General features: G+C 41.0%; 1 protein-coding gene across 3 annotated transcripts in view; it reads left to right on the top strand.

The window, feature by feature from the left end:
• Nucleotides 1-10,541, top strand: part of SCML2 (Scm polycomb group protein like 2) — a 45,164-nt gene extending 34,623 nt beyond the window's left edge. For all 3 annotated transcript variants that reach the window (XM_081907579.1, XM_081907580.1, XM_081907581.1), the window contains exons 10-15: nucleotides 34-237; nucleotides 2,349-2,531; nucleotides 5,142-5,255; nucleotides 6,184-6,465; nucleotides 7,378-7,541; nucleotides 8,297-10,541. In XM_081907579.1, the coding sequence (XP_081763705.1) occupies nucleotides 34-237; nucleotides 2,349-2,531; nucleotides 5,142-5,255; nucleotides 6,184-6,465; nucleotides 7,378-7,541; nucleotides 8,297-8,422 (1,073 nt within the window). In that variant the 3' untranslated portion in view covers nucleotides 8,423-10,541. The remainder of the gene's footprint in view (nucleotides 1-33; nucleotides 238-2,348; nucleotides 2,532-5,141; nucleotides 5,256-6,183; nucleotides 6,466-7,377; nucleotides 7,542-8,296) is intronic.
• Nucleotides 10,542-14,381: the final 3,840 nt, after the last annotated feature.

The raw sequence follows: 14,381 nt of genomic DNA, 5'->3' as shown, positions 1-14,381 counted from the left end.
AATAATATTGACGTTCCTCCTTTTTTCTCTTAGTTTGTGTCTATGTTAACAAACACGGAAACTCTGGGCCTCATCTGGACAAAAAGAAGGTTCAGCAGCTTCCTGATCACTTTGGACCAGGTCCTGTGAATGTAGTGCTTCAGCAGGCCGTGCAAGCCTGTGTGGACTGTGCCTATCAATCAAAAACAGTCTTTGGATTCCTGAAGTCGGGGCACCATGCGGGAGAGATCATCACTGGTATTTAATTGGTTTTATTTTTATATATAAATGGATTTATATCCCTTCTTTTTGCAGAGTCTCAAAGAAGCTAACCGTTAAGTACAATCAAATGTCAATAAAAACGGAACGTAATAAAGCAGTATAATAAAAGCAGCAGCAGAACTAATAAAACAAACCAGGAGGCTGTGAAACATGTTTGCTAATGGCAAAGCATACTTGGGTAGAATCCAGCAAATGAATGAGCAATAGTAGCAGGTTTTCTTAACTTATTAGTAAAATGTGATTCAGTTTTAGATTTGGTGCAAAATCAAGACCAAAGATTAGTGTGGCACAATTGTGTAAATGACGCACTTCATTTTATTTATTTGATCCTGCGGTAAATGGTAGAACTAGGTTTATTTATGCTTACATTATCAAAAAAAATTTTTTTTAAATGGAAACCATGTTTATGCTGTTGTTTTCTAGTAAAAGAGCAAAGAGTAAAAGACCTTGTGCTTTTTTTTTTTACATGAAGCTACTCAGCTACTCAGTTTAGGGTTCCCACTAAATGGATTTTTAACTGAGATGCTGTTGCTGCTATTCTTTTCCTATAATTATATTTTAGAAGTGTGGAAGGGATAGAAATCTTTATTCCCTCACTGTTCTGAGGGCAGATGTGTTGTTTAAATATTTCTCCAGTTCTAAATTAGTGGCTGCTGCTTGTCACTTTTCTCCTGGCAGAAGCAATCCTCAGGACACAAGTTAGCCTTAATTCATATGGCATTAAAACGTGTTTGCCTTACTTTATTCTCCCTGTATTAATGCCAGATGAGGATAATGAACTATGGTATGCCTAAACCTTCATTTCCCGCAGTATAACTTGTGATGTGCATACTGTGAATGGTCACTAATCTTTGTTCACATCTTCTGTACGCAAAAGGAAATGTCAGTCTACTGGCATAGATTTAACAGTTAGATATCAGCTTCATTTGTAAGACCCCATTATTGTACACAGGATGTTTATGGGATGCAAGAAGTTATAGAAGACTTCAGCTGTGGGTGTAAATTAACGAGCCCTTGGTATTTATGAATACAAAGCAACATATATATAAAGTAGCTTTTAAAGTGTCTTATAAAATGCAAGGAGTGCCATTTGCCAGGGCAGTCACAGGCATTTTTACTCAGAGATAATTCCTATTGAATTATTTGGGGCTTACTTTCAGGTCAGGTGGGCTGGGATTTCAGCCGGAGTTGTAGCAGTACAGCAGCCTCAAATTTTGCCATTGCGGGGTCTCTCTAGGCTAAGAAAACAACTGTCCAGCTATTTCCAAATGTAAAACAAAGCAGAAGTTTCAGCTTTGCAGTGTTTGCTGTTGTCCTTGATTTAAGCAAAATACAAAACAGGGACAGTACCAGCAGTCAGCAGAACAGTTGCTACTCTGATGATTACAGGTAGCCCAAGTCCCGCTCGTTTTGAGAAGGGGTCAAGGACGACCAAAAGCTTCCCCTTACAAGCTACCTGCATCTGAGACACCAGCCCAGTTCACGTGTCATATTAAACCATGAGCAGGTACAGCGTGATGACGCATGCTGCTCAAAAGTTCCCATGTAGCTGCTGCTGAACCACAGACTTAGACAAAGCTGGTGTCTGGCTAGTCATGTTGTTTCATCCTTTGGCTCACCGTTTGTTTCCTCCAAACAAACCACAGGCACTAAGCCAAGAGAAAACCACAAGCCTAAGTTCTCATGACTCAAGCTAGATTATTTTTTTTTCATCGGTGGCGTAGCAGGGAAGAATTGTTTTGGGAACTTTTGAGCAACCTTTCATTCACATGAAAACCTTGATTTGTTTTGCTATGGTTCAATGTGATACGGGAGCCAGGCCTTTGATGATAAATCTACAGCCATATAACAAAACTTGCATCCGACTACGGCGCTGCCTTTATTTAAAGGGTAGCTTAGTTACTCCAGATTAGCCAAGGGACAAACGTTCAAGCTTTGGTATTGAAATTGGCAAAGACAACACAAGAAGCACGGCAAAATGTTCTGCCTTTTACACCCTTTGTTTCTGTCAAACCGGGGGTCTTCTGCTGTAGGTACTGGTGTTTCCATCAATCCCGTGATTTGAGGTCTTCTTTTTTGCCCTATAGCCTCCTTTGATGGGGAGAAGCATGCCATCAGTCTTCCTTCTGTAAACAGTGCCTCGTTTGTCCTGCGCTTCTTGGAGAAGCTCTGCCACAGCCTGCAGTGCGATAACCTTTTCAGCAGCCAGCCCTTCAGCCCTTACATGGGAAGTGCATACAGCCCCACTGAATATGATAGAAACAAACCAGGTAATGCCCTCCACCACCCTAACCCACCTTGCATTTTTAGAAGTGTATTTAAAACAACAACATACAGTTGGATTTATATTTGTGAATATCAGTGTAAACAGCCATTTTAAGTCTTGTGCTTAAGATGTGTTATTTTTCTTTGCTTCCTGATACTATGTGTGCACAGTCATAAGCAAGCACTGATAAATTCAATGGATTTTGCAACCTTAAGTCTTAAAAGGAAACCTCTCTGGTGTAGCGTTGCATAGGAATTTATGAGTCTTGATTTTAAAAATAGGTTTTAGTGTCTTAGCTTGTTCCTAGATTTTAACATATACAACAATAGACACTTATAAAGAAAAGCAGAATATTCCCTTGTGTCTTTTGTAGGGCTAATTCCACACCAGTTGCTGCTCAGGCATCATCCTGGTCATTGGCTGTTGGAGAAAGAAAGCAAACCGATTTTGATAAGCAATTTGAAAATTTGACACTCCTCACCATCAAGCCTCATATTTATGCTGCTGGATTTTTGGTGTGGATTAAATAATTTTGCTTTTTGTCTCTCCTCCCCCCCATCAGATTTATAAAGGAATATTATTTACTTATTGCACTTATTAGAAATTGACTGTGGTTGCAATCCATATATATTGTATACTTACCTGGGAGTAAGTCCCATTGAACTCAGTAGAACTTAACTTTTGGATAGCCATACATAGGATTGCTGTGTGAACATGAGATTATATACCGGTATATTGCTTCCTCGGATAGCCACGTTCAGATGTTAATTGTGAATTTGAATCTACCCAGTTTCACAGTTGTCTAGGCATTACATTATTACTTAATTTTCTAAAACTGCCTTTTCAGAAGGTTTTCTCTTAGACAAGAGTGATTTAAAAAGCTGAGTTACTTCCTAAAAAAATGCTCAAACAGCATTTCCATCATGCATGCCAAATGTGTTATTGCAGTAACTCATCAACTGTCCTATGAAAGGTCCGTTATCCCTGTATGAATTATGTATATGAAACAAGGGGCTGAGAGAAATGTGGCTGAAAGCCTAAGGCCACTGAGGATGCGCATGACTGGGGAGAGATGGGAAGTGGTCAGATTTCCTGGCTCACTCTCTTTGTCACATGATACCCTTCCAAGCTTATTATTTCTGTACCCACAATTTTCAGGAGCTGAAATAGTTGAAGGCTGTGCTTTCAATATTTTTGAGAAATTGTAGTTTGGCATCTGCCATGGCCATTAAAAAAAAGATGCACAGATGGTTAAGTATGCACATTTTAATCATTGCTTATTATGTCAATTGCTGCATGCTGCAATGAGCAAATTGACTGCAGTCCCTCTGTGATATACTGTGTTTCCTTTTTCAGTGTAGATTACACCTTTTCCCCCCTGCTTACGGGTGACATCAGGTGGGGAGTTCAGCTCCCCCTAATGACTGAAGGCAGAAATCACTGTTCATATTTTTAGAAGCTTCTTATGTTCTCAGATCAGCCGTATTCTGCCTTTACCAAGTGTGTTCATGGCATGCATGCTCTCTCCATGATCTTTGCTTCTGGCGTATTACTGTATATAGTTTTGCTTTGGTTTTTATGGTTTGTGTGTCTGTTTAGTACCTCTAGTCTTTTCCTCCAGTAGTGTTTTTTTAAAATTATTTTTTACCTCAGTTGTGTCTTATCCTTCACTCTTTTCCTGCCCCTTGGTCAGCTCATTGCTAACTTTTTTTCCTGCTCTCCATTTGCCTCAGCTTTTTCCTATACCTCTGAACTTAAAAAGAGAGAGGGCGCTTTATATTTCGCTCTATATTTCGCCTTCCTTCTTCTCTTTATGAGGACTCTTGTCCATAGCCATCCCTCTGTCATGGTCAAGTTGTTCTCCGTTTTGGTTTTGCCTCCTTGCACCAAAATCCTAGCAAACCTTTTGGGGCTTCTGGTCTTGATGAACTAAGTCGCCCCTTAGGCATGGCATCGCACCTGACCTCTTCAGTGGACCCATTTCAGAGATCAGGTGCATCTGCCCAGGTCAGTTCATCTGCCTCTTCCCTGGTAGCTTCAGGAGTCAATTCTTCAGAAAGAAGCTCCTCTTGGAGACCCTCTCTGGACAGTTACCATCTTGGATCTCTGGAAGCGCCCTATCAACTTCCTAGAGCTTGGTCTTTCTAATGGCTTTCCGTTAGAGAACTGATCTGAGAACACAAGGGAACACCAAAAGCTTCTACAAAACTGAACAGGGATTTCTGCCTTCAGCTACTGCGGGGAGATAAACTTTACACCTAATGTTATCAGCACATGCATGGGAAAGGAGCCCTTCTTGAATACCAAATGGTATCATCGTAACTGTTTTCTCCAATGACAGCACTTTGGAATGATTTCTGCAAAGAAGCACATACAGGGAACTGGTTACACCAGAATGGAAGATCGGCATATATTTTTGCATAGAAAGGTTTCTGAGCAAGGTATTCAGAGATCCATGCAATGTAGAAAAACCCACAAGGGTTTCCATAGGTGTTTTTTCTACAGGAACCAGCCCAAAGCATTTCCCCAAAGGAAATGCAGGGTCTACACAAGGCAATTAAAAGTAGGTGGTGGTTGTTTTTTTAAAAAGAAATCCTTTTTTTTCCTCTCCCAGCAAAAGAGGAAATCTCTGACAACAGAAGTACAAAGCGATATTCTCAGGATTCGCCGTCCTATACTGCCCCCCTGTCTCCTAAACTACCAAGGACTGAAGCTCATCCCTCAGAAGGTAACTATTGTTATATTTCTTTACAAAAGAAGCACTGCATTTCTAGGCAGTCTAGCCCAAGAGCACACCAAAACCCACATGAATAGGAGGATAAGTAGCTACTAGCCATGATGGCTATGTTTCACCTCCGTTGTCATAGGCTGTTGCCCTCGGGTCCTCCTTGCAAGCTTCCCATGGGCATCTGGTCACTGTGACCACAACATGCTGGACTAGATGGGTGACTGGCTTGGTCCAGAAGGGACTCTTCTTATTTTCTCATGCAGTCCAGGCGTGTACTGGATTCTGTGGCAGGCACACCCAGCTTGGAAGGATAGGGGGAATATTCAAAACAATAACACACTAAGCTACTTCCTCAGGACTGCACTATATGGTGTAGCTCACTGATTTCAGTGGGTTTACATCTACATATATTGTTCAGTACTAGGACAGGCAAAACAAGCTGCACGTTGATTCTAATGAAAACTGGAGAAATGAATATGTATAGGCATAGTTTCCTTACTTCACCAATTCGTAAATTACACCCCAAATCCATACACTTCTGGGATTACTGCCACTTCTACAGGAGCCCTTTTCTCTGAAATCGGCCTTGTTTGTGTATTTTTTATGGGGAATCTAGTTACCATATAGGCACAGTCCCTCTTACTTCTGTGTCTTTTCCACTATAATCTGGGGAGCGATGGTGCACTGGCAATAAACAGCATCAGGCTGTCCAGTGCAGATGGGAAAAATGCTGTCTTGTTCTTGTCTTTGAATGGAGGAAGCCCTTCCATTCATAGATGCCTAATTAGAATACCAGCCCTTTTTACAGCAAAGTATTTGTAGACATAGCTCTCCCCCCCTCAAAAGAAACCCCTACCCTATTATCAAGGATATTGCCATAATACTTCCTAACGTAAATGCATTATTTATGTTAAATTACTTTATACAGCTGAAACCTTGCCAAGTGAAGAAAATGGCACTTCCAAAGAACACAGATTTTCAGAGGACTCAATGGATTCTGCACTTAATTTAGTCAATCCCGCAAGCCCTAACTGCCGGAATTCCACTGAATATCGAACCTCAGGGAGTGCAGCCTATTACAGGAATTCTCTTCCGCCAGTGACTGCTACCTCAAACACAGCACCAATTCTACGGAGACTGTCGTCAACTTCTGCTGGGAACAGCAGTTACTATGAAGTCAACAGGAATAGGCTGCAGAGGAGGATTGAAGGTACAATCTAGTTCTTTAAAAGTCCATGCTCATGTTTTGTCTTCTTAACAATATATAAACTCATATATTATTGCTTTTTTTTGCCTTGTTGAACAAAAACTAGTTTATAAAGCAGGTTCTGAACGTGCTTTGATATGCAAGGATTTGCAAAAGAAGTCAAAACTTGCAAAGTTATCAGACATGCCAGAAATCAAGTTAGCCCACCCAATCTTGCTCTGTAGAGATTCCTCATGTTGTAATGAGTTTATAAGGGATTGGCTGGTTGTAGGTCACTGAAGAGCCATTTCTGAAATGTAGGAAAAATCATGCTTGAAGATTTCTGTCTTACTTAACAGTGTTTTAGGTATTTCCTCAACTCTCCTTGATATCTCAGAAGTAGGTAGGTAGTTAATTCTCAGTTGTCACTTCTATTTTTGAACCTGCTGTACCTTAAATATAGTGTGGTGTAATCTGAATTATTCAGGCCTTCCTAACCTATGAAAGTCTGGCCAGATGAGCTAATTGTTACATTTCACAAATACCAGTTCACTCTTTTCTGTAGGCAGAACATCAAGTGTAGTGGAGCCTTAAAAGAAACATACGTGATCTTTTATAGATATAAAAAGTCACCATATGGTATTTTCCCTCCTACCACCCTTCTTAATTAACCAGTAATGCAGTCAGATGTATATTTAACCACAGCATGAATAATAATAAAAAGCACTAAGTGTTTACAGATTGTTATTAAATATAGTCCTCCTTATATGGAGAGGCACTCACAAGGAATGGCAGGGAAGGATCACCATGTGGAAATCCGCCCCGTCTTATTTATAAATGGAAGCCCAAGAACTTGATGTTGTGTGTCCAAAATGAGCTGGTTATACAAACGGCATTTCCACCTTCCTCAGTTTCTTGATTTTTTTAATATTTAAGCTGCAAGCTCCACAACAGGACCTGACCTCAGCACACTAAAACGAGAACCCTCCCGTGTACCCAGTAAGGATCCTTCTATGTGGTCGATAGATGAAGTCATGCGATTCGTGAAAGAAGCTGATCCTCAGGCATTAGCGCCTCACGCAGAACTCTTCAGAAGACACGTAAGGAGGCTGTTTGCTTATATTACAACATTTAGTCTATTGTACTAAAGGACCCCTGACCATTAGGTCCAGTCATGGCCAACTCTGGGGTTGCGGCGCTCATCTTGCTTTACTGGCAGAGGGAGCTGGCGTACAGCTTCCGGGTCATGTGGCCAGCATGACTAAGCCGCTTCTGGCAAACCAGAGCAGCGGACGGAAACGCCGTATACCTTCCCGCCGAAGCGGTACCTATTTATCTACTTGCACTTGATGTGCTTTCGAACTGCTAGGTTGGCAGGAGCTGGGACCGAGCAACGGGAGCTCACCCTGTCGCAGGGATTTGAACCACTGACCTTCTGATCGGCAAGCCCAAGAGCCTCAGTGGTTTAGACCACAGCGCCACCCACGTCCCTTAGTATCCTAATTAAGTTTCACAAATAGAAGGGCTCCTTCCATTCACAGACGTGGCGAAGACCCTAGGTCAGCCTTTACCAATCTTGTGCCCTCCAGATGATTGGGATTACAGCTCCCATCAGTCCCTGACAGCACAGGTGTTCTGGAGGGTACAAGGTTGGCAAAGACTGCCCCAGGTCATAATTTATCATTCTCTGTATGATGTTCCCCAAGGTTGTACTCTACAACCTACTGTATCTTGTTGAGCTTATTACACGCAGATGCACATTGTTTCATGCAAGCCTAGTACTATTTTTTCTTTCAAGGATTCTAGACCAAGATATTACCAGGTGGTTAATCCTTATTGTGTGCTCTTTCCACAGGAGATTGATGGAAAGGCTCTCTTGCTACTGAGGAGTGATATGATAATGAAATACATGGGACTGAAGTTGGGGCCTGCACTAAAGCTGTGCTACCACATCGAGAGACTTAAGCAAGGGAAATACTAGGCAACTGATGCACAACTATAATGTCACATGTTTATTGGACAACCTCTCAGGTTCATCAAGATGGGGGAAGGCACAATACAGCGGGACCTTTGCCTGACTGAGCATCTTAGAAATGGATGGGAGATGGTCCATTCACTTCAGCAAAACAGGTTTCCAGCAGATCGTGTCCAGTGTTCCATTCACTGTGCAGTCCTAAACTGTCATTGGTTTCCAGAAGTTTCTTCCCCACAATATGAAATTTGTTGTCAAGAGAAAGTAGTTACATTTTTGTATTTACAAAACTTTCAAGGTGCAGGGAAAGGCAGTCCCATGGGTATTTACATGGGAAGTTCTAAATATATTCGCAACCATTTGGCTTCAGCTGGTGCATTTTCATTCAGAACCAAAACAGCTGAATTTCCAAAGGAATTAAAATATGCTATCAGGATCTTAACAGTCTTTGTTTTGCAAAGGTGACTGAATTAATAATGCTAAACGGGAAAAGGTATTAATGTCTGCAATGAGTTCACTTCTCGGTTAACATCCTGATACTCCAGGAAATCACTATTCAGTTATGCTACATAGGTTTCCACAAAGGGAATAGCCATATGAAATGTTCTGTATGTGTGCGCGCTGTGTGTTTAAAAACAAAAGAAAGCTTTTGTAAAGCGTTTTAAATTATGAGGGGAATTTTTGTAGTGTTGATAATTTAAGCTGGCAGTATTTCTTTTTCTTTTTTGAGAAGGAAGTTCTCGTGGCTGATTTGAACAGCCAGCTTTTCCAGGTGAGTGAACAAATTTCCTCCTTGCTCACCGGAACCTGTGCCACCTATCATTTTGAATCATTCCGTCTCTGTGGAGCTTAACGTGAACATAAAACGTTCATGCGCTTGTATATTTGTGTGTGAGTACGATACATGCCTCTGTGCTGTACATAGTGTTCATTTTTTTGGAAAGTCTTTTAAAAGGTACTTTTGCACTGTGACAGATGACAAACTGTAGAGATAAAACTTTTACCAGTAAAAACAAAACAAAAACCCCCCATGCACAATCCATTTTGGCCTCTGTTTACAGATTGTTATGCGCAGTATGAGGCTTTGTGAACACTCTGCTGAGCACTATGATCATTTCTTGACACTCGTACAACTACAGGCTTCTTGCTGGAGGACAGGGTGGGGAGGGGAAGAAAAAGGCCTATAACCATTTCCTCTATCACTCCGAACAGATGATTTCATGCTTTCAGGCCTGACTGCACTGGAGTTTGTTAGGTTCTGTGTAATCCAGCAAGTATTTCTGCACGCAGCTCTAGTACTAGACGCACGGGTCTGAACTCCACAAAGCACCTTTTGCTGCATGTGGATCACCCTTGCTGGATGAAAGTGAATGTGTCTTCTTGCTGTTATTGACTTAACACCTGTCTGCTTTGCTTTCCATTTCTGGAGGGATAAGAAACAATCAAAGGACAGGTGGATTCACGCAGGGGAATGTCCCTGTACTATGCAATATTTTGGATTTTCATCATGTCGTGCTGAGCCATTTTGTTCTGGGAAGATTTCTGGAAAAAAAGTGTGGTGACTTTTTTTTGTTCTGAATTTCTATCTTGCCCTCAGCTTCTTTTAAAGTAGAAAAAAAATTACAATTTTAACAAAGAAGTTGAACTGCACATGGATGTGTGTGTGTATTATACACTTTGGTGCTGTTTCTATAAGCTACAAGAAGTGCTGATAGTAAAACATTTTGCTGTCACTGCCAATATCATATCAGGGACAATTGTGTACATTTGCTGTGTAGGAAATGGAATGTACTGTATGTAATAGTACAAGTGATGATAGAGAAGATGTAGTCCAAAAAGGAAGGTAGATTTTATATTTCTTATTGCCTTTTTTATATCAAATGTGTCTAGTTAAAGAAAGTATTTTTACACATTACTCATTTGAAAATGCCTTGCTTGCTGGTATACTAGTATTACTCAGGTTTAGCAAAAAGTACCGCAAAGTCTCAAAACAATTTCTAGGCTTAAGTATTTCTTTAAATCACTGCAATATGATTTAAATGAGTTCACTTCAGAGGTGTGTTGTATTTTATGAACAGCCTGATGTTAATATTTGTTGTGTCTGCTAAATAGTTCCCTCTATTAAGTGTACAAACGATTATACCAGCCCAGAATGGCTTTGGAACTGTGCCACACAGCTCTTGCAGATGTTTGGAATCAAGCTGCAAGGGCTGCAATATATTTTATGAAATTAATCTTAATGAAAAATAGATGCATGACATGTTGCATTTATGTTGGTGGCTGCAGTCTGTGAGACCCCCGCACATTTTTTCTGCAGTTATTGGCTAAGTGAAATTTACGCATACTCAAAAAAATTACCAAATTTATCCACACTTTTTTATCAGCGATACTTGGACAAACTTTTTGCTTCTAATGTGGCAATTCTGAATGCTGTTAATACAAACTAGCATGTGGAAGAGAGACACTGTAAAATACAATGTGTATTCTAATAACTGTGGCTTATTCCACTCCATGATAGAGAATATTAAAAAATAGATTTGAATATGGAGAAAACCCCAATCTTGCATGCATGTGGGTTATTTTTAGCCGTCAACTGGAAGAACAAGTATCTTATAGTTCAACTCATTTTATATAACCTACAGTTGGTTTTAAAATGTTTTATACAAATATTTTAGCCTCCTTCATGCATTTTGGGAGTGTGGGTTTTTGCCATTGAATAGGGGAAAGGGTGTGCATTGCATTGTGTACACGAAACAAGAATGCCATACTGAAACTTAACCTTGTACTATATATATAGCATGATATCAAACTCTTATCAAGTGTTTGTAACAGAATATATATTTTAATTATTTTCAACTGGATGTTTTCATCTACGCAGAAAATAAAACATGTTCAGTGTTTATATGTTAGTTTTTTATGATATCAGCTGTACCTGATTTATGCAAGTAAATGTGTAATTGTACAAAGTTCTACACACAGTACCAGACTACTAATGGTGCTTCAATTAGCTAATAGTTGAATTAGAGCGAGCCTTTCAAACAGACTATGTCATCTTTGCATTGAGCCCTGAACTACTTAACAAGACACACACAATTTCTCTCTCACCAATTCTATATCTTGCCACAGCACTAGATGTCAAGGTATTATACAGACTTCTATCACCAAATCCCACCAGTAAAGGACAGGTCCTTTGTGACACATATAGAGTTGAATACTTTCTGGACCAGAGGAGTTAGCTAATGGTCTTAACAAGAAGCTGTTGAGATGATAAGGCATGCCTTAAATCATGCTTTTAAGAAAAACATACGTTTTTGCATAACTGTGTGTGTGGTTTTTTATCAGAACAAGCTAAAATATGAGGTAAGGTATTCTGTTGGTCAATGCTTTACACCAAGTAGACCTTGAGCAAAGAAATACAGAGGGAGCATTGGTCCAGTACTTGAACTCAACACAAGAGAAGATGAGTGGCTTTAAGCACAGAAGGGAAAGTGGGAGTTTCAGTCTCTTATTTCAAGAAAGAAAGGCACTTAAAAATATATATATTCAGTAAAAATCTTTTTGACCGTCAGGCACTGAATTAAAGGAATATCTGCTGTGATTTGTCACTATAGAAAGTAGACCTATACAAATAATGTTCAAGTTCATTCCAGCCAGCATCTAGCAACATGGTTCGTATTCAAAATGCTTAATTACCCATCTCCAGCCTTAGAAGTATAGCAAGGCATTTATTACACAGAGTTTTTTAACAGGTCTCAACAAAGGGATTCCTCTGCCCAGACATGGGATGGCTGGAGTGAGATCTAAATTTTAAGTATTCTGCCCCTCTTTAAAATGTCACAGTGACCGACTTGTCTCCTCCTTTCAGAAAATCTCACCTGAATACACATGCCCAGTTTCATACTTGGAACTACTGCTCATGGGTTCAAAATGGTTGGTGACCTGTGATCTAGCATTCCAAAAAGTCCATTCACACACATCTACACTTTGTTTTTACTGCTGGGGAGAGGGAAGGAGATGCCAAGTTCAGATTTCCATGTAAAGGTAAAGGACTCCTGACAGTTAAGTCCATTCGCAGACGACTCTGGGGTTGCAGCACTCATCTCACTTTACAGACCAAGGGAGCCGACGTTTGTCCACAGACAGTTTTCCCCAGTCATGTGGCCAGCATGACTAAGCTGTTTCTGGTGAAACCAGAGCAGCGCACAGAAACGCCGTTTACCTTCCCACTGGAGCGGTACCTATTTACTTGCTCTTCTGGCGTGCTTTTGAACTGCTAGGTTGGCAGGAGCAGGGACTGAGCAACGGGAGCTCACCCCGTCTCAGGGATTCGAACCGCCAATCTGATTGGCAAGCCCAAGAGGCTCAGTGGCTTAGACTGCAGTGCCACCTGTGTCCCCTCAGATTTCCATACACAAGCATTTAAATGTTTTTGGGCTTTCCTGGAGAACTGGCTTCGGGGCTTGACACCAGCACACCTTGTGGAAGCACTTACATGCCCTCCAGCAAGATCCATGGATGTTTTCTCTAGGATCCCTGTAAGAGGCACTGTTCATGCCCACCTCTCTCGCTCTCTCCCCAGAGAGAAAGCAGAATGGTGAAGAAACTTTAAATTATTGAAGGTGCACCAAAGGAGGATAGAAGCAAATCAAATGAGAGTCATGTCCAGCAGTTACAACACATGAGATGCAGCCCTGGATCCCTTCCCAGTGCCACAGAGGAAGTGCCGACATGATTGCAAGGCTCTTCACCCACCCCCAAATATTGCAACTTGTTTTGGTTGCTCATACAATCCTGACTGCATTTATAGTCTCCGATGACACTCTTAAAAATGACAGTAGTTAAAAACAAAGCTAGCAGCATTAACTGTGGTAATGAGACAAATCAAATTGACAAAAACAACCCCAATTCTATTATCAAGTAAAAGAGCAAAACAACACACAATGCCACAACAGCAAAGAGCCAAAATGACAATCACAAACTCACCAGCAGAAGACCCAGTTCTGCTGAAACAGTTAAACCTTTAGATGGCAGTAGAACACTGACCTTTCTACCTCATCCAACCTGCCGGTGCAGTAAATTCCACATAGGCGGTGTTGTCACAGAGAAAGTCATCTTCCGCGTTGCCACCAACTCTGCCTCAGGATGTAGTGCACAAGCAATACTTCTGTTAAAAAAACAGTAAATTCACAGAGCAGGTGGGCAGTCCTCCCAAGCTGTTTAGGGCTTTCGAAGTAATAACTAGCATTGCAAATTGCATCTAAAAATAGTGGAATGACCAATATATCTGGTAACATGATTCCAAGACTAGGCCCCAGTCATGATTCTTGCTGCAGGATTCAACACTAACCAAAGTTCCCAAGTGGTCTTCAAGAGCTGCCCTACAAAGTGTGCATTACAGCAGTCCAATCAAGATTTAACTAATAACATGTCTGATTGTGGTCTGACTGCACCAGAAAAGGACACAGCAGCTGAAACAACAAAAGCACTCTTGAGCTATGATCACCATGTGAGCATCTAGAAGAAACCTAAGAGCTCTACCAGTCTGCAAACGTGAAATTTTAAGGGCAACCTAATTTGGAGTAGGCTGACAATTCTATCCCTGGTGTGGTCATCCTGTCCATGACTGACTGCAAACAGATTGAGAGCTTCCACAACCTCCACAGAATGAGATAACAAAAGAGAAGACAGAGCCTGGCATCATCCACATCATGACAGCCACCCACTCCATAACACCAGGCATCTCTACTCAGTGATGTGGAGTACACATTTTTAAAAAGCACTAGGGGATAAAATGGAACGCTGCAAGCCACTAAGTCAGTGACCAAGTCATCGATCACAAGCCCCGACCAATATCACCTTCTGAAACATGTCATCCTGGAAAAACCACAAAGCACCACAATCCCCGAAATCCCTATTCAGAGACAACACAAGCTTTAAGAATAAAGGCACTGAAGCTGCTTGGAAGGTC

The sequence above is a fragment of the Podarcis melisellensis genome (genome assembly GCF_964234715.1).
Source record: "Podarcis melisellensis genome assembly, chromosome: 4".
NCBI lineage: Eukaryota > Metazoa > Chordata > Lepidosauria > Squamata > Lacertidae > Podarcis > Podarcis melisellensis.
The sequence above is the reverse complement of the archived record's forward strand: the minus strand, read 5'-3'. Positions and strand labels throughout refer to the sequence as shown.